The sequence below is a fragment of the Mercenaria mercenaria genome, chromosome 4 (genome assembly GCF_021730395.1).
Source record: "Mercenaria mercenaria strain notata chromosome 4, MADL_Memer_1, whole genome shotgun sequence".
Taxonomy (NCBI): Eukaryota; Metazoa; Mollusca; class Bivalvia; order Venerida; family Veneridae; genus Mercenaria; species Mercenaria mercenaria.
Window position 1 is genome coordinate 7423044 of NC_069364.1, and position 23090 is coordinate 7446133.

Below are 23090 nucleotides of genomic sequence, written 5' to 3' on the forward strand. Positions count from 1 at the left end.
AAATTTTATCAAAATATGTAAGATACATTTAAAGGTATCGCAGGATCCAACTTTTGCGCACGAGCGGACGGACGGGAAACAAGCCTACTTCATCCGGTTTAAAGTGGTAGATGACAAAAACATACTTAATAGTTTAAGGCTTTTAACTCTAAGTAAATCAAATATTAGACAACTAGGCTGAATCCAGCAGATCAAATTTTGCGTCCATTAAGAAGCGGTCTCAAAAGAAATTAGCAGGATACGTTTTGACACAATAATTGAATCAATTTTATCATACTAATCACCCAAGTTGCAATTTTAAAGGGGCACACTTCCAAATTTATGTCTTTTTTTCCATATGTCTGTCTCGAAATGTAGATAATAGTTCCAGTGAGCAAATCTAATTTGAAAATGAAAATAAATTGATTCAATGAGTGTATTTATTCTGTAAAACTACCACTATATAAACACAATTATCTGCTACGTTGGTCGCACAGTAACATGTTGATATAAAGCAGAAAGCATTTAGCTGTACTTAACTTGTCAATAATATTTCCTAACTTATCAATAATATTTCCTAGTGTCGCTGCAGCATATATACTGGAACAGCAATATTTTCCATTATTACTGCAGTTTATATACCAAGTTATTGGTTGGCGGACATACAGATGGCCGGATATAATATTGAAGTTATATCAGAAGAACGTTTTGAACTGCTGCTTTAACAAGTGAATGGTAATTTTCATTGCAAAATAAGCATTCTGAAGAAGAAAACATAGACTCCCACGCAGCGAAATATCCTGTTTTTAGATTCAAAACAAAAATAGGCAGTGAAACATTTTACATGGAATAAAGAAATAGTTCAGCCACAATAAAACGACAAATGTCTGAATCCGAGCCAGAGTTGAGTCATATCGTTATCTTTTATTTTCGTCCTGAATTGTCACCGTCAGCCTCGCACAGCGTTCGTCCTCGGCTATTGTTCTCCGGGGCTGTACGAAATCCCTACAGAGTAGGGGGCCGTAGCTCATAATGGGGATTCTCAGTATAACGTTGAAAAATGTCATTTACACACTTCTTCCAAGCCCTTGACCAATATTGTATGATTTATTGCTTTGACAAAGAATTTCTGTTGACTCTTCTCTGATATAATCATCATATTTCATGCATCTTACAGTACATGCACATGATTCAGCCAGTTGTTTAAACACTTTAAAATGCTGGTATTGTCTGAATAACGTTTTAACAATTTTAGACAATTGATTTTGTATCTGTGCATAATATGTCTGGATTTTTCTGACTGACATATTTTTCATTCAGTTTTTTTTAATAAGACCAACCCTTTGGTGGTCAAATAAACATGCCTTCTCATTAATGTTCCTAGAAATTCATTTATTTTTCTTTCAGAAGTAAGTAAGAAACTCATTTTAAGATCATAGTAAAGGCATGTTGCTAGAAAACCTGTAATATAGATCTCAATTAAAATCACAGTCATAAGATCTTGTCAACAACAAAAAACGTTTGGTTAAAAATTTTAATTGTACATACAATGTATAAATGTTTGATTTTTAGATTACCAAGAATAACTTCATTCTCACGTATACACTTCAAAAGGAAATAAACAGGAACAGAAAATGCAAGAGATGTGGAAACGTTCTAGACATGTTTCTGCAATTACGAGAGTAATTTCCATAAATCCAGTTAATAATGTCGATCAAATATTGTTATCAAGAACATGATCACGTTAACAGATTGTGATCTTTTTGGTAATACGCAGAGAAAAACAACAACAAAAACAATACTTTTTGTTGATCTTTTTTTTCTCTGGCAAACCATAGTGTAGACCGTTCACGTTCAATGAAAAGGCCCTTAATGCTGTTATAGAAGAGTTCAGACCCGTTTTTGACGGGTCCATTTCATGCAGACATCTTACTCCAGGGAGATTGTTTTACTTAAATAAAATGTAATACCATGGCTGGGTATATGTCGCATGTTGACGTAAAACAACAACAATAACAACAACAGCAGCAGCAGCAGCAGCAGCAACAACAACAACAACAAAAATATAGCGAACCTACACATCTTGATCTTTTCTTTGTGCTATAAAGATGAATTTGGAATAAGAATGTACTAGGGCGAACTATATTTTATATCCGTTTTCGGATGTTTTATTAATTTATTAACAAGGCAGAAGACATTTATGATTTTTCTGCATTTGCTTTGTCGAATGTTTTCCTATATATTGTAAATACATGCATATAGCAGTCAAATATGGTTTAAATAACTAACCAACGTTCGATATTTTGTAACAGCATGTACAAATTAATCAAAAGAGAAAACCGCATCCTTCATGGGCCGCCGCCCAACCGTGACACGCTCTGCATGCTGACGCCCAATTTACCCATAACTTGATTCGTAACCATTACAGGGCCGCAATCAATAATTGATGAAGAGTTCATTAAAACGCTAATAAATATCAAAACACATTTTAGATTGCCTTTGTTTCCAACAATAATGCTGGCCATTTCGTCTGTCATTTTTATGCTAACTGAGAAAAAAGATAATTGAAATCAATAATATAGAGGAAAATTGTCATTGGCATTTATAGACATTTATTAACATTTTAAGGCATTCGATATAGTGCTCCCTCGGTTTCATTTCAAACAGACTAATCTACATATGGTAATATGTCGAGGGACTTCGTTTTTGCCTAAAATGCAAACTTATTGTGATGGGATAGATAAGAAAAATGATTTATTGCGGACATTATCTCCAGTAAGACTGGTGTATTTTCGTTTAGAAAGTCTGCCAGAAGTAATTTCCTCCAAGGGCATCCAAAAGTTTCAGACGAAATAACCATTTGGTTTTCATTTGTGGAAGGATGTGAAATTATGACCACTCGCTCGCTCGCTCGCTCGCCCACCCGCCCACTCACTCACTCACTTACTCTTGGGGTCAAGACCCTCCTCCGTATTGCATAAAGAATTGTTTATGGTTTGATAGTAAATAAGTACATTTAGAAATGCTTAAATTGCCACAAAAACTGTTTGTGATCGCGGACTATATATACCTCCATTCGCGCATTCAATCATACTGTTACACTGTAGCAACAGGAAACTTTCTAATCTACGGGTATCCGCGTATAATTTTTTCCATAGATACCCGGAAATATAATGATGCACCTTTGGGATCGAACACTTTGAAAATTCTTCAGTATGAACAAAATTAAATCAGGAAATCATTATTTATTAGTGTGTCTTAAATATAGAGATTTAGAGGTTCTTTAAACAATAGTTCTATCATTGAACTACCCTGATGAAATTATTCTTTATTTCAAAATATGAGCCGCACCATGAGAAAACCAACATAGTGCATTTGCGACCAGCATTGATCCAGACCAGCCTGCGCAGGATCCATGCTGTTCCCTAACGGTTTCTCTAATTGCAATAGGTTTTGAAAGCGAACAGTATGGATCCTGATCAGACTGCGCTGATGCGCAGGCTGGTCTGAATCCATGCTGGTCGCAAATGCCTATGCTGGTTTTCTCATGGTGCGGTTCAATTATTATATCTTTTGTTTCAAACAATTAAAGCTGACATGTCAGCCAACAATTTTCTTGAGTCTTTTTTCCTCTTTACACATTTTAAGAGGTCTGTTTCACGTTTTCTCTCTTGTAAGAAGTATTTTGAAGACAAAAGTCAAAAAATATGAATTTCAAAAATTGCGACTGTCATAAATTCAGCTGTACTTACAAAGTAGATCGGCCTGGAACTGCGGCTAAGAGAGAAAATATTAACATAAAGCAAAAACTCATCACTTCTCAATTAAGAAAAGGAAATGCATGTGATTAATTTCGCCAGAGAGTTGATGAGAAGATCCAGGTTTGGCACGGATGACACGTTACAAGGAAACTAAAATCGCTGTTTCTGCCGTCTTCATTAATTTACTTTAGCGATGAGTTATACGAGGTTACTGTCATTCTGTATTGACTTTTCTGTCTTGAGGCGCTGTATAATGAATATCTCCCAGTTTCTCCAACAGACTATGATAAAGTCATTTGTCTGAGTTTCTTTAAAATGTTTGTAAAAGCTTTTCGTTTAGACGCCGGGCCATAATATTTGGCGTTTTCAACATTATTTATTCTGAACTGGAAGAAAGGATATCTCGAAATGACTTTCATCTTGCTACATCATTATTGAAAAAAAAAAAAAAAACACTGATAGATATAGAAAGAATGGTCGCATTTAGCAAAATAACGTAGACCTAAATAAGTACATACACGGAGCCATGGTTACAAACATTTTGAATAGACGTAAAAGTATTTCAACTTCATAATACATATTATGATGCAATAAAGTTAAGAATAGCTGTATTTTCTTAATTTTTGTACAAATGCATCGTCACTCGTGAACTTTTAAAAAAACAAAAACAAAAGAATTCCTTTGATGTTATGTTTGAAATAAAATCTTTCTTTAGAAGTAACGTGTAACAACGCCGATTCTAAAACTGAGAAAACACACACCATCTTTAATCATTTAATTGATATAATTAAGTTGTTAATGGATTAAGACATGTATTAAAAGCGCAATTTTAGACGTAACTGACTCGGTTTTAATTGACATTATGTCAGAAATTTAACAGTTTTCATAATTGCCTGCACGTGTTTTACGTGTGAAAAAGTAGGCGGTGCAGACCCCGTGTGTTTCAAGATAAATATCTGGAAAGTCTGTATACCATTAATTATACCTTTACTGATACATAAGTTTACGCTGATTGTTAGTTTATACATTGTTTGTGCATATAAAATTGTGTTTTCTAGTTACATATTGGATACACTTCCACAGAGAAGGTAATAAATTCTTATTCTTCATTTATTGTGTAAAGTAAAGTGCATTTGCCAATATCAACAAAGAGGGATAATATATCTGAAAAAGTTATTCATTAAACATTTTTGATTATCTCCCTTATAAATTTAATTTCTTCCAGGACAAGCAATTGCTGATAGTTTGTCTTATAACTCTTTTTTTGTATATATACGTTCCAGAGAGGGCTTCTTCCTAGTACATACTGTATGATTTTAAGACGGGAAAGTATGCAGATTGAAAATTATATTATACGCTGTTTTCAAAAGTGAAAGTACCATGTATTTGAATGATTCATTGTTATACTGAATGGCTGCGTAATCTCTCTTAAGAAATTAGGGAAATCTTCCTCTATAATAGATAAATCAATCATATTTAACTAAATAAATCAAATTTATTTAGGATAAAAAATGCAATTAGCTGCCGTCACTCTTGCTCAAAAAGGGAAACACTCTTTTTCCAAACAGAAAATACAGTAGGTACACAACTAAAGATTAGGATTTTCAAAAATTTAATCGTATTGTACATTCTGTAGTATGGCAACAGTCACTCTGTAGTATAAGGAGACGTTCCCGCTCATAAACCTGAATCCAAATTTAGTAGACATGACAAGCAGTGTTAAGACCCAAGAAAAAGTTTACAGTAAATTTTATGTTCTATGTCATTCATAAACATTTAAGAGCTAAAACATCATTTTATCTTGTAATTAAAACTAACAAAAAAGTAGTGGTTGTTGCTAAATATGGTAGTATTGTGAGTATAAATTTGAATTTTACGAAAATGTGAAGCAATAAAAGTTATACAAACTATGAAACGTCTCGCCACCAGCCACCCACCCCCTCCAACAACATTGTATAATAAAAAATAGTTGGAAGAAAAGAATAACTGCATACTCAATCCACTGTGTCTCGATATTTTTTTATTTATTTTTTCTAATACCATTAAATCCTCTTTTCACGCACATAACACATTTATGTTGAGTTTGTTTGTGAAAGCTTTATCATTGATTAAATCAAAGTCTTGATTTAGTTATATATTTAAGAAAATTGTTTAAAACAGAGTCAGAGATTTAATGTGTACAGAATTGGAATAGTACAGTGCAGGATTCAAATATATGCCGTAACTATAAAATGTGCAGAGGGGAGCCAAGTTGTATTTGAAAACTATTTCAAGATTCTACCATCTGATCTTGCAATCATGTTGTGTAAAAGTTTAGATGCACTAGTTGAGAAGGGTAGATTTAGTAATATTCCAAGAGAATTAAGATATTGTCATCTCTGTGCTTCGAATCTTTTAAGTGATGACTTTCACTATCTTTTTAATCGTAGTTATTTGTCTAATATAAGAAAAAAGTATATTGAAAAGTTTTATTTTGAATATCTAAATGTTGTAAAAATTTTCATTACTAGTGAATAGTAATTGTAAAGACACACTGTTGAAATTGTCAATATTTTGTAAAAAAAAAAATCATGCTAGCCGACTGTAAATGATCCGCATTCTATTTGTTTGGCCGGATGGTGTTGAGTTTACCATCTTTTAATTGGACAGGATTTGTCTTTTTGCTATTGGAAGGGACGTGATGTTTGTTGTAAATTTTGGTAAGTCAGATTTTGATAAGGATGGAATACTCAACATTTTCTGGTAAATAATGGATGTCAAAACGTTGTTTTTTTGTATGTTTATTACTGTCTCGGAGAGGAGTGTTTTTTTATATGTTTATTACTGTCTCGGAGAGGAGTTTTTTTGGATGTTTATTACTGTCTCGGAGAGGAGTGTTTTTTTTGTATGTTTATTACTGTCTCGGAGAGAAGTGGTTTTTGTATTGTTTATTACTGTCTCGGAGAGGAGTGTTTTTTTTATATATCTGTCTCAAAGAGGAGTTTTTTTTGATGTTTATTACTGCCTCGGAGAGGAGTGTTTTTTTGTATGTTTATTACTGTCTCGGAGAGAAGTGGTTTTTATTTGTATGTTTATTACAGTCTCGGAGAGGAGTGTCTTTTTGTATGTTTATTACTGCCTCGAAGAGGAGTGTTTTTTGTATTGTTTATTACTGTCTCGGAGTGTTTTTTTGTATTGTTTATTACTGTCTCGGAGAGGAGTGTTTTTTGTATGTTTATTACTGTCTCGGAGAGGAGTGTTTTTTGTATTGTTTATTACTGTCTCGGAGAGGAGTGTTTTTTTGTATGTTTATTACTGTCTCGGAGAGGAGTGTTTTTTGTATTGTTTATTACTGTCTCGGAGAGGAGTGTCTTTTTGTATGTTTATTACTGTCTCGGAGAGGAGTGTTTTTTGTATTGTTTATTACTGTCTCGGAGAGGAGTGTTTTTTGTATGTTTATTACTGTCTCGGAGAGGAGTGTTTTTTTTTGTATGTTTATTACTGTCTCGGAGAGGAGTGTTTTTTTTGTATGTTTATTACTGTCTCAGGAGTGTCGTGTTTTTGAATGCTCATTACTGTATCTGCAAAGAGAGGGGAGGGAGGGTTGTTATTATAAGCTCATTACTGTCTCGGCTAGGACTAAATGGGAGGGAGGGGTGTTATTGTATGTTCATAACTGTCTAAGCGAACACTTTAAAGGGAGGCGTGTTTTGTATGCTCATTACTGTATCAGCTAAGAGAGTTTTTGCATGTTTGTTACTGTCTCGGAGAGGAGTGAGTTTTGTATGTTTATTAATAACTGTCTGAGGAGTGTTTTTCTATGCTCATTAATAACTTTCTCGGGGAGGAGTGTTTTTGTATGGCCATTAATATCTCGGGGAGGACTGTTTTTGTATGCTCAATTAATAACTGTCTCGGGGAGGAGTGTTTTTGTATGCCAATTAATAACTGTTTCGGGGTGGAGTGTTATTGTATGCTCATAAATGACTGTCTCGGGGAGGAGAGTTTTTGTATGCTCATTAATAACTGTCTCGGGGAGGAGTGTTTTTGTATGCTCATAAATGACTGTCTCGGGGAGGAGATTTTTTGTATGCTCATAAATAACTGTCTCGGGGAGGAGTGTTTTTGTATTCTCATAAATAACTGTCTCGGGGAGGACTGTTTTTGTATGCTCATAAATGACTGTCTCGGGGAGGAGTGTTATTGTATGCTCATAAATAACTTACTCGGGGTGGAGTGTTTTTGTATGCTCATAAATAACTGTCTCGAGGAGGAATAATTTTGTATGCTCATAAATAACTGTCTCGAGGAGGAATAATTTTGTATGCTCATAAATAACTGTCTCGGGGAGGAAAATTTTTGTATGCTCATAAATAACTGTCTCGGGGAGAAGTGTTTTTGTATTCTCATAAATAACTGTCTCGGAGGGAGTGTTTTTGTATGCTCATTAATTACTGTCTCGGAGAGGAGTGTTTTTGTATGCACATTAATTACTGCTTCGAAGAGGAGTGTTTTTGTATGCTCATTAATAACTGTCACGGGAAGGAGTGTTTTGTATGCTCATTAATACCTGTCTCGGGGAGGAGTGTTTTTGTATGCTCATAAATGACTGTCTCGGGGAGGAGTGTTTTTGTATGCTCATAAATGACTGTCTCGGGGAGGAGGTTTTTTATATGCTCATAAAAAAACTGTCTCGGGGAGGAGTGTTTTTGTATGCTCATAAATAACTTACTCGGGGTGGAATAATTTTGTATGCTCATAAATAACTGTCTCGGGGAGGAAAGTTTTTGTATGCTCATAAATAATTGTCTCGGGGAGGAGTGTTTTTGTATTCCCATAAATAACTGTCTCGGGGAGGAGTATTATTGTATGCTCATAAATAACTGTCTCGGGTAGGAGTGTTTTTGTATGCTCATAAATAACTGTCTCGGGGAGGAAAGTTTTGTATGCTCATTAATAACTGTCCCGGGGAGGAGTGTTTTTGTATGCTCATTAATTACTGTCTCGGAGAGGAGTGTTTTTGTATGCTCATTAATTACTGTCTCGGGTAGGAGTGTTTTTGTATGCTCATTAATTACTGTTTCGGAGAGGAGTTTTTTTGTATGCTCATTAATAACTGTCTCGGGGAGGAGTGTTTTTGTATGCTCATTAATAACTGTCACGGAGAGGAGTGTTTTTGTATGCTCATTAATGACTGTCTCGGGGAGGAGATTTTTTGTATGCTCATAAATAACTGTCTCGGGGAGGAGTGTTATTGTATGCTCATAAATAACTTACTCGGGGAGGAATAATTTTGTATGCTCATAAATAACTGTCTCGGGGAGGAAAGTTTTTGTATGCTCATAAATAACTGTCTCGAGGAGGAGTGTTTTTGTATTCCCATAAATAACTGTCTCGGGGAGGAGTGTTTTTGTATGCTCATAAATAACTGTCTCGGGTAGGAGTGTTTTTGTATGCTCATAAATAACTATCTCGGGGAGGAAAGTTTTTGTATGCTCATTAATAACTGTCCCGGGGAGGAGTGTTTTTGTATGCTCATTAATTACTGTCTCGAAGAGGAGTGTTTTTGTATGCTCATTAATTACTGTCTCGGAGAGGAGTGTTTTTGTATGCTCATTAATTACTGTTTCGGAGAGGAGTGTTTTTGTATGCTCATTAATAACTGTCTCGGAGAGGAGTGTTTTTGTATGCTCATTAATAACTGTCACGGGGAGGAGTGTTTTTGTATGCTCATTAATACCTGTCTCGGGGAGGAGTGTTTTTGTATGCTCATAAATGACTGTCTCGGGGAGGAGATTTTTTGTATGCTCATAAATAACTGTCTCGGGGAGGAGTGTTATTGTATGCTCATAAATAACTTACTCGGGGTGGAGTGTTTTTGTATGCTCATAAATAACTGTCTCAGGGAGGAATAATTTTGTATGCTCATAAATAACTGTCTCGGGGAGGAAAGTTTTTGTATGCTCATAAATAACTGTCTCGGGGAGGAGTGTTTTTGTATTCCCATAAATAACTGTCTCGGGGAGGAGTATTATTGTATACACATAAATAACTGTCTCGGGTAGGAGTGTTTTTTATGCTCATAAATAACTTATTCGGGGAGGAGAGTTTTTGTATGCTCATTAATAACTGTCTCGGGGAGGAATGATTTTGTATGCTCATAAATAACTGTCTCGGGGAGGAAAGTTTTTGTATGCTGATTAATAACTGTCCCGGGGAGGAGTGTTTTTGTATGCTCATTAATTACTGTCTCGGAGAGGAGTGTTTTTGTATGCTGATTAATTACTGTCTCGGAGAGGAGTGTTTTTGTATGCTCATTAATAACTGTCTCGGAGAGGAGTGTTTTTGTATGCTCATTAATAACTGTCACGGGGAGGAGTGTTTTTGTATACTCATTAATACCTGTCTCGGGGAGGAGTGATTTTGTATGCTCATTAATAACTGTCACGGGGAGGAGTGTTTTTGTATACTCATTAATACCTGTCTCGGGGAGGAGTGTTTTTGTATGCTTATTAATAACTGTCTCGGAGAGGAGTGTTTTGTATGCTCATTAATAAATGTCTTGGGGAGGAGTGTTTTTGTATGCTCATAAATAATTGTCTCGGGGAGGAGTGTTTTTGTATGCTCATTAATAACTGTCTCGGGGAGGAGTGTTTTTGTATGCTCATAAATAACTGTCTCAGAGAGGAGAGTTTTTGTATACAAATTAATAACTGTCTCGGGGAGAAGTGTTTTTGTATGCCAATTAATAACTGCCTTGGGGAGGAGTGTTTTGTATGCTCATTAATTACTGTCTCGGAGAGGAGTGTTTTTGTATGCTCATTATTAACTGTCTCGGGTAGGAGTGTTTTTGTATGCTCATAAATTACTGTCTCGAGGAGGAGCGTTTATGTATGATCATTAATAACTGTCTCGGAGAGGAGTGTTTTTGTATGCTCATTAATAGCTGTCTCGGGGAGGAGTGTTTTTGTATGCTCATTAATAACTGTCTCGGGGAGGAGTGTTTTTGTATGCTCATTAATAACTGTCTCGGGGAGGAGTGTTTTTGTATGCTCATTAATAACTGTCTCGGGGAGGAGTGTTTTTGTATGCTCATTAATAACTGTCTCGGGGAGGAGAGTTTTTGTATGCTCATAAATAACTGACTCGGGGAGGAGTGTTTTTGTATGCTCATAAATAACTGTCTCGGGGAGGAGAGTTTTTGTATGCTCATAAATAACTGTCTCGGGGAGGGGTGTTTTTGTATGTTCATTGCTGTTTAAGATAATGTCCTTTCAAAATTCACTTAGCTGAAAAGAATGGTTGTTATTGTATGTTCATAACAGTATACACTAAGACATTAAGGGAGGAAGTGTTATCACATGTTTATCACTAAGCTGAGACGTAAAATGCATAAGTAAAGTCTACTGAAATTCTATGCTGCTGTGATTATACATGCTTCTGATGATGCGTACCTCGTGTTTAGAGATAAACTGAAATGTAGACATTTAAATATACAACTATAAAAACTTAAGAAGCAAAAATAATTTTGTATAAATATTGATACATTATATATAAAGAGCCATGCGAAGGTCTTAATTAATCGAAATCTGAATAAATCAGTTACATGGAGTGAAAAATGCAGTCCCGCTGTCAGAAAAAACGTCAGAAAAATGTGGGTTGTACTAATGTCAGGACTGTCTATTCAGAGCACAATCGAAGGACATGAGGTTATAAGCTAACACTTTAAAGATAGTTAATCAGATTTTGGTCAATTTATGGATTTGTTCAAAACTTAGTCCACTGATCATTAACACTTATCTATGTTCTTTGAGTTCTTATTCGCTTGAAGTATTTCTAAAATTTGATTTTACTATCCCAACCTAGATAGCGTTATTTTAGCAGATGTATAAATTAAATAAACAAATTTTGCCTAATTTTGCCTTTTGAATAATATGAATATCAGCACTACTATATTAAAGTTGTCTAACATTTGCAGTCACAAGAACATATTTTGCCGCAACTGATTAGAAATACAGGTTTATCAAATTATTATTACCTCCGTTGCGCAACCAAAATAGATTGAAAATAGATGTATTCTAAGCTACACGTTGTTTTAGGTTCGCCTTCTATGACCGGCTGTTAAGATGTCCCAATATTATCAAATGCAAATATAAAACTAAAAATTATATTGAAATCAATAGAAATAGTCTACTTTTTAAATGTTTTATATTAAAGGGATGTAATTACAAAATTTTTTAAAAAGTAACAAAATACACATTTCCAGTAGGAGTCTAACCCTATATGTAATGACTTTTTATTCTTTAAATCTCTTAACAGAATATATAAAAACTAAAACCAAGTCATAAAATGTTGCTCGAATGTGACTGACCGCCTTTAAGGATTGGAGCGTTATTGTATGTTGATATGTTCATAATTGTACACGCATTAAGATAAAACTATAAAGATAGGTGCATAATTGTATTGCAATAGCTGTTATACTTCTATGTACTTAAATAGGTTCATATATTCAAAGCATAACTGTCCATATATTTAGCTTGACTATTCGGAGAATACTCACCCTGGCGTCGGCGTCGGCACCTTGGTTCAAGTTTTGTATGCAAGTATATATGGCTCTCATTTAAAGGCATATATTTTTGAAACTTATTTTTTTCTTTTTCTTGGTCAACTACCAACTTCACTGGATCAAGTCCCATTACTCTTACATGTATTTTGGCCAAATTATGCTCCCTTTTGGACTTAAAAAATCCTGGTTAAAGTTTTACATGCAAATTATGTCCCCTTTTGTACTCCTGGGTTTTTCTTTTTCTAGGTCAATTACCAACCTCAAAGATAGAAATCTTTAAACAACTTCTTTTCATTTTAAAACCGCTCGATGGCTCTTCATCAAACTTGGTTTGCAGCATCATTATATGATCCTCTCCCAAATTTGTTCAAATGGGGAAAGTGGCCCTTTTATAGGTGCCGCATGAGCTAAAAATAGAAGTATCTTTAAACGACTTCTTATCATGCACCGCTTGATGGATCTTTATTAAAAACAAAGACAAATCTAGTCTTTGGCATCATTATATGGTCATCTTCCAAGTTTGTTCAAATGGAGGCACCTGGCCCCTTTTAAGGGTCGCTAAAGCTAAAAATAGAAGTACCTTGAATAACTTCTTCCTATTAACCGCTTGATTGATCTTTATTAAACCTGATCTGTGGCATCATTATGTAGTCCTCTCCCAACTTTATTCAACTGGGGACACTTGGCCTCTATTAGGGGCCGCTAGAGCTAAAAATAGACATACCTTTAAAAGCCTTTTTTAAATTTAATTTTTTAAAAAAATTTTAATATTCTTTTTCGTAATTTTTACTTTGTCACAAGGTCAAGGTCTGCCTCAAGTGAGCGACTGAGGCCCATTTGGGCCTCTTGTTCGTACTGATATTGTTTGGGAATAAACTTATAGGACTAAGGAAAAACGGGAGTGCTGTTTAGTATTGATTAATATGTAGGGCTCTAAAAAGAAAGTATGCGGCTTACTTTGTATTGTTTGTATTGTACAGAATGATAGTTACAGAGCCTGTTTTTAGCGCAACGATTCAAAGAGTCTAGCTATCCTTCTCACTCAGGCGTCGGCGTCGGCGTCGGCGTCATACCATGGTTTGTATGCAAGTAGATATGGCTTATAGGCATATAGCTTTGAAACTTTTTTTCTCTCTAACAAGGTCAATGCACAACCTCATTGCGTAAAATTCCATAATTCTGACATGTATTTTTGCCAAATTATGCCCCCTTTTGGACTTATAAAATCCTGGTCAAAGTTTTACATGCAAGTTACTATTTCCAAAACTAATGCAGATATTGAATTGAAACTTCACATGTGTCTTTTGGGTTATGAAACTAGGTGACAGCATCATGTTCCATAACTGTGACATTTTGGCCAAATTATGCCCCCTTTTATATTTTGAAAATCCTGGTTAAAGTTTTTCGTGCAAGTATATATGGCTATCATTTGAAGGCATATAGCTTTTGAAACTCATTTTTTTTGCACTCTGACATGCATTTTAGCCGAATTATGTCCACTTTTGAACTTAAAACTTCAGGTTAATGTTTTACATACAAGTTGCTCCAAAACTAATGCAGATACTGGATTGAACATTGACATTTTTAATTTTAACATTTACGGTAGTACATCATTTCTTTAGCTGTAAAGGTGACCAACCGTACCAAAAATGTAGGTCCTACTAATGTCTTGCAAACTCATGGAAAGCACGGTGCTATTATAAATGTTTTTTTTTTTCGTTTTTTTTTTCAAGCTTGGATTTCATTTCTAAAATAGACATGATATTGCTCGTCTGTTAATTTTCCCCCTTTTACTTACAACGGGTAAATCATGCTGTCAGTAGTATCTTTTATTTAAATAAATCGCAAAACTTGCAGATTACACTATTTCCTAAGAAAATTATTTTTATTGACGCCGTTTTTCTCCTGTCATCGAATGTTTCAATATTCCAAAGTCATTTAGCTTTCCGTCCGAACTAATGTAATTTATGTTGATTCGTATTGTTCTCATACCATAAAGCTGCAATTACTTAAACAGTTGGGTGAAAAATCAAATTTCTGTTCTAATGTATTCTGTTTTGTTCATTTTTTTTGTCTAATGAGACAATTATGAACATCATTTCCAAAATCTATATTGAATCGTACGTCATTTGCTGGTATATGAGTTCCGTAAATTAGCGCCATTTAAGTAATATTAGAACTTAAGAAATACAACAGTTTTTAATTTCTTGAAACACTTTGACGCTCTTTGGAAGCAAGAAGCTTTTACCCTATTACAATTATAAATGTACTATTGTATTGTTTATAAAGTCAAGAACAACTACATTCGAGTTAATTAGTTGTCATGTTTTAGAAAATATAATTTGTTTGCCTCTAAAGTAAAAGAAATTGAAAAGTTTAGTGATTTTCACTATATGTTCAATATAAGCGGTGGTGATACTTTTAAAACAAAATTGGCACCAAGAAGATGTCCAGTTAGAATAAATTTTTTCACATGAAATTGAAGAGAAGAAATTGATGTATACTGTCATATGTGCTAAAATATTCACAAACTAAAATACATATTTAAAATTAATCATTGAAAATTAATTTCCTATATAATCTATTGCTCGAAGTGATATCAGTAGGGAAACCAATATTGATTATCAGATGATTTTCAAGGGGGACAACCTACTAAGATATGTCAGTCAAATATAATAAAAGCTGGTGATGCCTTTAATTAAACGATGTCTTGCATAACGTAATACACGAAATACCCGAAACATAACTTTTTAGAACCTGTTTCTATGATAGAATAGTTACCTGTATACATTTTGGAAAGCTCTTTTTTCATGGTGAGTTCATAGATGCAAGATGCCAGTGACGAGTGTCACAATTATCCGGAACCCGCCCGCTTAGCTCAGTAGGTAAGAGCGTTGGTCTACGGATCGCAGGATCGCGAGTTCGATCCTCGGGCGGGGTGTATGTTCTCCGTGACTATTTGATAAACGACATTGTGTCTGAAATCATTAGTCCTCCACCTCTGATTGTCCTCCACCTCTGATTCATGTGGGGCAGTTGGCAGTTACTTGCGGAGAACAGGTTTGTACTGGTACAGAATCCAGGAACACTGGTTAGGTTAACTGCCCGCCGTTATATGACTTAGATACTCTTGAAAAACGGCGTTAAACCCAAACCAAACAAAACAATTATTCGACGGGTTTCATACTGAAATAAAACGTAACAACAGGCATTGACAATAGTTTCTTTTTTTTGATTCGTTTCCTTCAATTTGATTTGCTAACAGATAACTGCTTTGTAACGGTCGTATATCTGCGGAAATAGTCCTCTCTATATATTTTGTAACAGTCTGTAAACTTTCTGGCATGACTAACATGAGTTCTTTTTATAATTTCAGAGATGATGGCCGACCTGATACGTACGTCAATGTTCTGTGACGTCAATGACGTATTTACTGACGATGAACAAAGGTTTCTTGTTGATATCGAACACACGTGCATACCGGATGCTTCTTATTGTGACAATTTCCTGGAATTCATGGCTAGAACCTCGGACAGTGTTGATGAGGTGTCATCGGCTCACGAGATTTCACTGGATCCTCTTCAACAACAACAGCAGCAGCAGCAGCAGACACAACAGCAGATGACATATAACGCTGAAAATGACGTCACTATCATAGATCAACAGACGATATCCATCGGTAGTTCGTGTCACAGTTCTGTTGCCACAGAAGAGACTTGTCAAGACTTCTTGTCACGAATTGTACAAGCGTCAAAAGTTGATTTATGCACGTTCAACAATGTAGCTGCTAGTGAAATCTTTGGTAATGATTATCTTCAACCGGTTGTATTTGATACAGAGACAAATTCGCCCGTGAAGCAGACACAAATCAATGACTCAAAACCTGTGAGAACTTCGGTCAAAATAACTAGACCACCGTATTCATACACCGCATGTGCCGTCGCCGCCATTTACTTATCAGGCAAGGACTGTCTCAGTACAAATGCCATCATGGAAAAACTGTGTTCTATGTTTGAAGAAGTGAGACCATGTAGATCACAGTTCAGAAAACATCTTTCCAAAACCTTGAAAACCAACAAGTTATTCAAACAGGTTGATCGAGACATCTACAGTGTGGTTCCTGGGCGTGTTAACAGAAACGTATTTCACCGACAATACTGTGTTAATCAAGATCAAAGAGAAAAATATGCCGACATGATTCACAATCATCTTGAAATTCCGTCTATGTTGAAACATTTTGGTATTGAACTCACTACTACGGTGAAATGCTCACAGAAGAAGCGCGTGAATGTTGTGAGTGACCTACTTAAGTATCGTAAATCGGTCAAAGAACAGTTGCAGTCAGTGAGGCACGTGAATGAGAACACTGGTGACTTAGAAATGCCAGGGCGTCCGTGTTTCCATGACAACTCTGATAATGAAGATGACGAAATGCTGAAGAATCCTCTCGGACGGAACATCTCACCAGTGTCTGTAGAACCGTTTCCGGACAATGCTAATGTGTATAGTGACGAATCGAGAAGTTGTGTTGAAACTGTAGAATCTGAACGAATTCCTCCATGTGCAGATAACGTTACTTATACTCCGGCCGTGGTTGTTCCCGTTCCGCGTTATGCTGTACCAACTCCGTCAGCATGTGTACCACTCCGCTGCCAGGATTACCACATTCCTTATGTAGGAACATTTCGATTGGTTGACATGTACTATAACGGTCAGATCATTCATCAGTTGTATTCCTAATTCATGAGTGTTTACAATAGATTTTAAACGTCTTACGAAGAATTTGATTTGTTAATGTTTAACATGATGATAAATTCATATCAAGTATGTACATAAAGTGAGCATGTATGTTTTATATCTTGAAAATTACAATTTTAGCAAGTTCAAACCCCCATTATCAGATTGGCCTCGGCAATTTCCCCGTGCCTCTATGCAACTAACGCTTAGAATACACATGTTAATAATTGTAATATTTCAGTAGAAATGTATATACTTTGTATTATTTTGATTTTATTCGACCCGTTGAAGTTATACATGGGGATGTGTGTCCTACTTCATTTATATTAACGGTGGCTAATCGCAGTTAATGTAACATCTATTTCTTTTTCTACTGAATGGCTGTCAGAATATAATTATCAGTATTAAATATATTTGAGCCGTGCCATGAGAAAACTAACATAGTGGCTTTGCGACCAGCATGTATCCAGACCAGCCTGCGCATCCGCGCAGTCTAGTCAGGATCCATGCTGTTCGCTAGTGGTTTCGCTTATTACAATAGTCTTTGAAAGCGAACATCATGGATCCTGACCAGACTGCACTGCGCGGATGCGCAGGCTGGTCTGGATCCATGCTGGTCGCAAAGCCACTATGTTGGTTTTCTCATCGCACGGCTCATTTGTTCTTTTACTTCTGTCGTTAATTGCGAAATATGATAATTTTTACTACTTTTTTGCTTTATTGCCGTATCTTGGTTAGATATTTTTAAAGATATATTATATATCCAGTAAATAAAAATAAATAAAATAAGTTTTTAAACAGTTTAAAGATAATCCATATCATGATCAAAATTTGATTAACCACAGACGACAGCTGAAATTGTTAAATTTGACTTTAAAGCAATATAATGCTATACTTCGACTGTTACGATTAGGGCGTTGTACTTTTTTAACGAATCCATAATGAATTATGTAAAAAAGGGCAATCTATTGATAAAAAATTGAAAACAACACTGGAAAGGAAGCATATCGGTAGCTATAGTTTTCAGCCTACACCATTATGACAATGTGAATCTGCCTCATGATGTAAAAACCTTAGGTGGCAGGAGAGCGGGCTTTTCGTGGTTTTGAGCACGTCTTGAATACTCATCCAGGTGCAGCCAAATATACGCATCTGTAATTTATAGTACATGCATACATAAACTCATTTCTTCAGCTTTCAATAATTGAAAAGAAATTAACACACTTTCAATAATGGTACCCGAAATATCTATAAACAATCGATGGGGCCTTCTTCGAAACTTCTCCCTTGTCACCTGAACATGTGCGAAAATATGTTAATTTTTTTTTGACTAATTTTCTAGAAAGGTTAATAGAATTATATATATGAGCCGCGCCATAAGAAAACAAACATAGTGTAATGGGCATCCATGCTGTTCGCTAACAGTTTCTCTTATTGCAATAAAATGGATGCGCAGGCTAGTCTGGATCCATGCTGGTCGCAAAGCCACTATGTTGGTTTTCTCATGGCGCGGCTCATATAATGTTAAAGGTAACTTTAGTTTGTTTCATACATAATATATATCTATTGTATATAACTTTGTTATATTATTCATAGTTTACTAATTTAGTTAATACTTGCCAATGAATATTTTTTCTGTTCTTGAAGATTATAGTCATTAATGTTGTAGCAGGGGCCTACAAAAAGAAAAAAAAATCAAGCGAGTATAAAAAAGACAGTCGACGTCATGACTACTTCTCTAAATTACGCTCTTATAGGCGTCACTGTGTCGATAAAATGCGTCAATTTCATATTTTTCTTTTAAGCTCAAAAGCGTTGTCTTTATGGTTTTGTCAGAAAATTTACTTGAGAAATCACTTGTTTATCACAAGGAACAGTATATGTACATATGTTGTTTTGTATGAATGAATATAGCAATTCAGTCATTTATGTATTTTTTCTGTGCTATTATTTCGCTCTGTTTGCATAAATTTGTAATTAAAAATACAGTTTACGCATTCGTTTAGTTATTTTTTGTAAGGTGTTGAAACCGTTCCCAAAGTTTAACTGCTGGTGCTGCTGTACCTTGTATGCTTTATGTTTTATGCAGATGTGCACAAGATTAAAGAACGCTTTTTAGCTCCACTATTTGAAATTTTTCACATAACAGAGATATTGTTATCACCCTTTTGTCGGCGTCAAAAAAGTGGGTTAGTCTAAATGTTCTCAAACCTCACAAGTATTCAGCATCATACGATGAGCTCACAGGGCAGGTTACATAACTCTAGATTTAAGTTTGGCAAATTATGCCCCTTTTTAAAGTTCTATCTCGAAAACTTATGCAAGGAAAGTCATTCTTCCATTTGCAAGAAACAATATGAACCAATACTACCATAAACAGTGACAAAACAGATTTTTTTCCCGAACGGAAAAAGCGGTCCAGGGTCTAGTTACTAGTACTACCAAAACAGTCACGCTTGAACCGAATATTCCCATCTGGTCCAGCCACTGGAAATGTCTGAGATGCTCTGTCTCCCACCTGACCTCTAGCCAAGAGTTAAGTATTGGTTCTACCCAGGAAAGACTGCCTATTTGCAAAAAGCTAGGCTAAGTTAGCCAGACAGGCCTGTATCTAATGGGATTCTCACTCTCTGTTCTGGTGCTTTTTCTCGCTCTGTCCGTCTGGTCAGATCTTTTTGAGTGGCTGCCTTTGTATTTAAAGCACCCTTGAACGTGTTTATTATGAAAATGGCGCTAAATAAATCATTCTGGTGTATAATATATATCTGTATCTACTGGATGAGAACGAGACTAACGCCGCTCTAGCGTTGTTAGCGTCAAAGTTCGAATTATTTATCACATAGCAGTTACAAGGTTTAGCTCTACATAGGGAATTACCCTTAGATTCCATCGCTCAAGATTTAATGGCAGATGACAGAAAGACATTTTTTACTTCATTGTAATTAAGTATGATTTGACACATTCTAATTTGAAATGGTGATTTTTGATGAAACAAAAATTATTTCAGGGTGCGGCGAAAAACCGCCGGTGGTATCATTTAAATTTCTACGTATTCAAAACAACACAAGAAAATAATATTTGTCCGTGTGATCACAACTGAATCATTCTTGAGGGTTGATGCAGAAGTAATGTCACTGCGCCTATAGGCTTTTATTCATTACTGACGGTACTACTTTCTTTGTAGCACTCTTTCTTGTAGTCTAGCGTATTTTAAGATTATTATGCAACACATGCACTGTTTATACGTCACAATTTTTACGTTATAGAGTCGACCGTCATTGAAAAGAAGACCACACAAAACAGACAACTCTTTCTTTAAAGATTGTAGATAATAATCCTAGAATAGAAAAAAAAAATATCTAAAACTGGTTTGAATAAAATCATTGTTTGTCGTTCAGATGCACCTATTATTAAAAAATGTCTGCTATTAGACCTATATAATTTGCTTGGTTGCGATCTATGTTTCCAAAGGATCTGTCCGCAGATTGCATAATAGAATACATTCCAAAACAAGAGCTGTCACTAATGGTGACAAATGCCCCCGCAGCACCTTGACCTTTGACCTGGTGACCCCAAAGTCAGTAGGGGTGGTGTACTCAATAAGTACTATCAGCATGTGAAGTTTGAAGGTCCTGGGTACAGTGGTTCCGCGAGTAAAGTGCCTTCATGCAAAAAGTTAACGTTGGCCCCTGTGACCTTGACCTTTGACCTGGTGACCCCAAAGTCAGTAGGGTGGTGTACTCAATAAGTACTAACAGCGAGGAAGTTTGAAGGTCCTGGGTACAGTGGTTCGCGAGTAAAATGCCTTCATGCAAAAAGTTAACGTTGTGACGAACTAACTAACTAACTAACTAACTAACTAACGAACGGACGGACAGTTGAAAACTAATATGCCTCCCTTCGGGGGCATAAAAATACAGATGATTTAAGCTACCCAAAGCAAGTAAGGATATTGTAACACCCCGGGTTTTATGAAAACCCGTCAGTCTATCTTTACACGTATCATCTACATAATTTTATGTTATCGTTTACCTTATCGTTTCATGGTACTTTCTGTAGATCTTTTTAATCTTCAAGGTCTCCAGTCGCGACACACCATACATAAAATACATAGTCTGACATGATTTATTTTACTTGCCAGTCTACGCATAGAACAAATAGTGGTCGCCATTTATCTATCTGCAATTTATCTGTTTCCAATTTTCCTTATTTTCCTTCCTAGCTTGAAGTGAAAGCCACATGATTCCGCGATTTCGTAGTTTTTCATACTGTTTACACTTATTCCATTGTTTATCCATAAATTCTGTTAAAACTACTGATGCCATCGTAAACTATGGCTTTAAAGCAATGTTTTAGCTAAGTCTCAACATCCATTTCCGTTTTTTAATAAGTTTAAATTGTAGAAAATTTCAAATACGTAAGATAGCAGGGTACACTTCGAATTTTGGCCCCCGTCAATATTTGTTATAATTAGAACATCGTGATTTTGGTGTCTGAAAATTAAGGTGAGAGATAATGATTGTTAATTCTTTAGAAAATTTAAACAGCCGATACATGTAAAATTCTGATGTAAGTTGTAAAACTAACTGCTGCTAGCTTTGTATGAATCGGTGAGTCACCTTGGCGCGAGAAATTCAAATCACGGAAGGGTTCCGTGCTTGTTGATTGATACTCAGGAACTTTTTCGCTATTTTGTGAAAAAACGAGCTAAATGGGCCCCCATTCCGTTTATATCTGTATGACTGTAGTTCAGTAGGGACTATTAAATTGAGAAATGCAATAAAATTGGGCATTGTTCTTGCATGGGGATCATTGCAGGCTGTTCAAAAAGTGCAAAATTTATGATTTTTGCATGCTATTTTTAATGGAATATGTAAAACTTTCGTTTTGATAACTTTCTGTATTCTTGTATGAGAGTCCTGATCTTGCCATTAATTGAAAGCACAAAACATGCACGAAATTTATAAAATGGCCACCCATATTCTGCTCATTAGGGAAGTGCAATATTGCGACTCGCTACATGTAAGCCTGGCCGTGCCCAAAATTTTCGAATCTAAGTGTACCCTGCTATCTAATTGATTTTTACAAAGTCAACAGATAACGCCATTTTTCCTGTTGCATTCTGGGACGTTTACTACTGACTGTCTTTATCGATATCTTAAACTTATTGTAGTGTGGTAAAGATTGTTACCGTACTTATCACAATATTCAATGTTAAAACTGAGACAGTCTAATTTCTTAGAATATTGGCAGCCATTTTCTTGGTTAACATAACCTAAGTTGGTACCACAGTTTTTGGTCTCTACCATGTTTGGGTAGTGGTCGTTCTACCAGTTCTTGGTAGACACTACCAGATAAAAGTTGTTCTACCCACTTTGGGTCATTTCTACCACTGCCTAGTATATACGCAGCGCATTTTGGTCACAAAATCAGTCAAGCATACGAAGTTCTAGGGCAAACCTTTGCTATATTTTTCTGTGGAATCAAGGATCTTATATTGGAAATCTTGAATTTAGAAATATTAGCCAATTATTGACAAAGTAAATAAAGCATTTACATAGAAATCTATTTTATCGTCCAGACACTTATTATATTTTAGCACTTGATATATTTAAGCCAGTTTTACAGACTTTTATAGCATTTTTGGATATTTTTAAAGAGAACATAATTGTAAGTCTATAGGATTGTTTGAATTTGTCTAACTTTATAAACCCGAGTTTGGTACCTATTGCCACTGTGAGAGTAATTTACGCGCACTGTACCGTGTATCAGTATACGGAGACCTTGAACACGATATTTAATCGAAGCACCATTTAATTGAATTGATGACTTAATATTTTGTGTATTGAGTAATTAAACAGCTAGCAGAATTGTTAAAAGTTTATTAATTTGAAAGCTGACTTTATTTATTCATCTGGGTTTCAATACCATCTACACGTATATTAATACAGCAAGCGTATAATTGCATTGGTTAAGACAACTACCGTATTTATCCTAATACGCAGAGCTTCATCTTATCTGGTATAATACAACTACCGTATCTATCCTAAAATATGAAGCAGTGTTTC

General features: G+C 35.4%; 1 protein-coding gene across 1 annotated transcript; it reads left to right on the top strand.

Annotated features, from left to right (window-relative positions):
- Positions 1 to 4673: 4673 nt before the first annotated feature.
- On the top strand, positions 4674 to 17472 carry LOC128556722 (uncharacterized). Its single transcript, XM_053542375.1, has 2 exons — positions 4674 to 4828; positions 15662 to 17472. The coding sequence occupies exon 2, from the start codon at positions 15664 to 15666 to the stop codon at positions 17023 to 17025; it is 1362 nt and encodes a 453-aa protein (XP_053398350.1). The 5' UTR covers positions 4674 to 4828; positions 15662 to 15663; the 3' UTR covers positions 17026 to 17472.
- Positions 17473 to 23090: the final 5618 nt, after the last annotated feature.

What these genes read in the sequence shown, in the direction of transcription:
- LOC128556722 (XM_053542375.1), top strand. Translation starts at nt 15,664, where the DNA reads ATGATGGCCGACCTGATACGTACGTCAATGTTCTGTGACGTCAATGAC.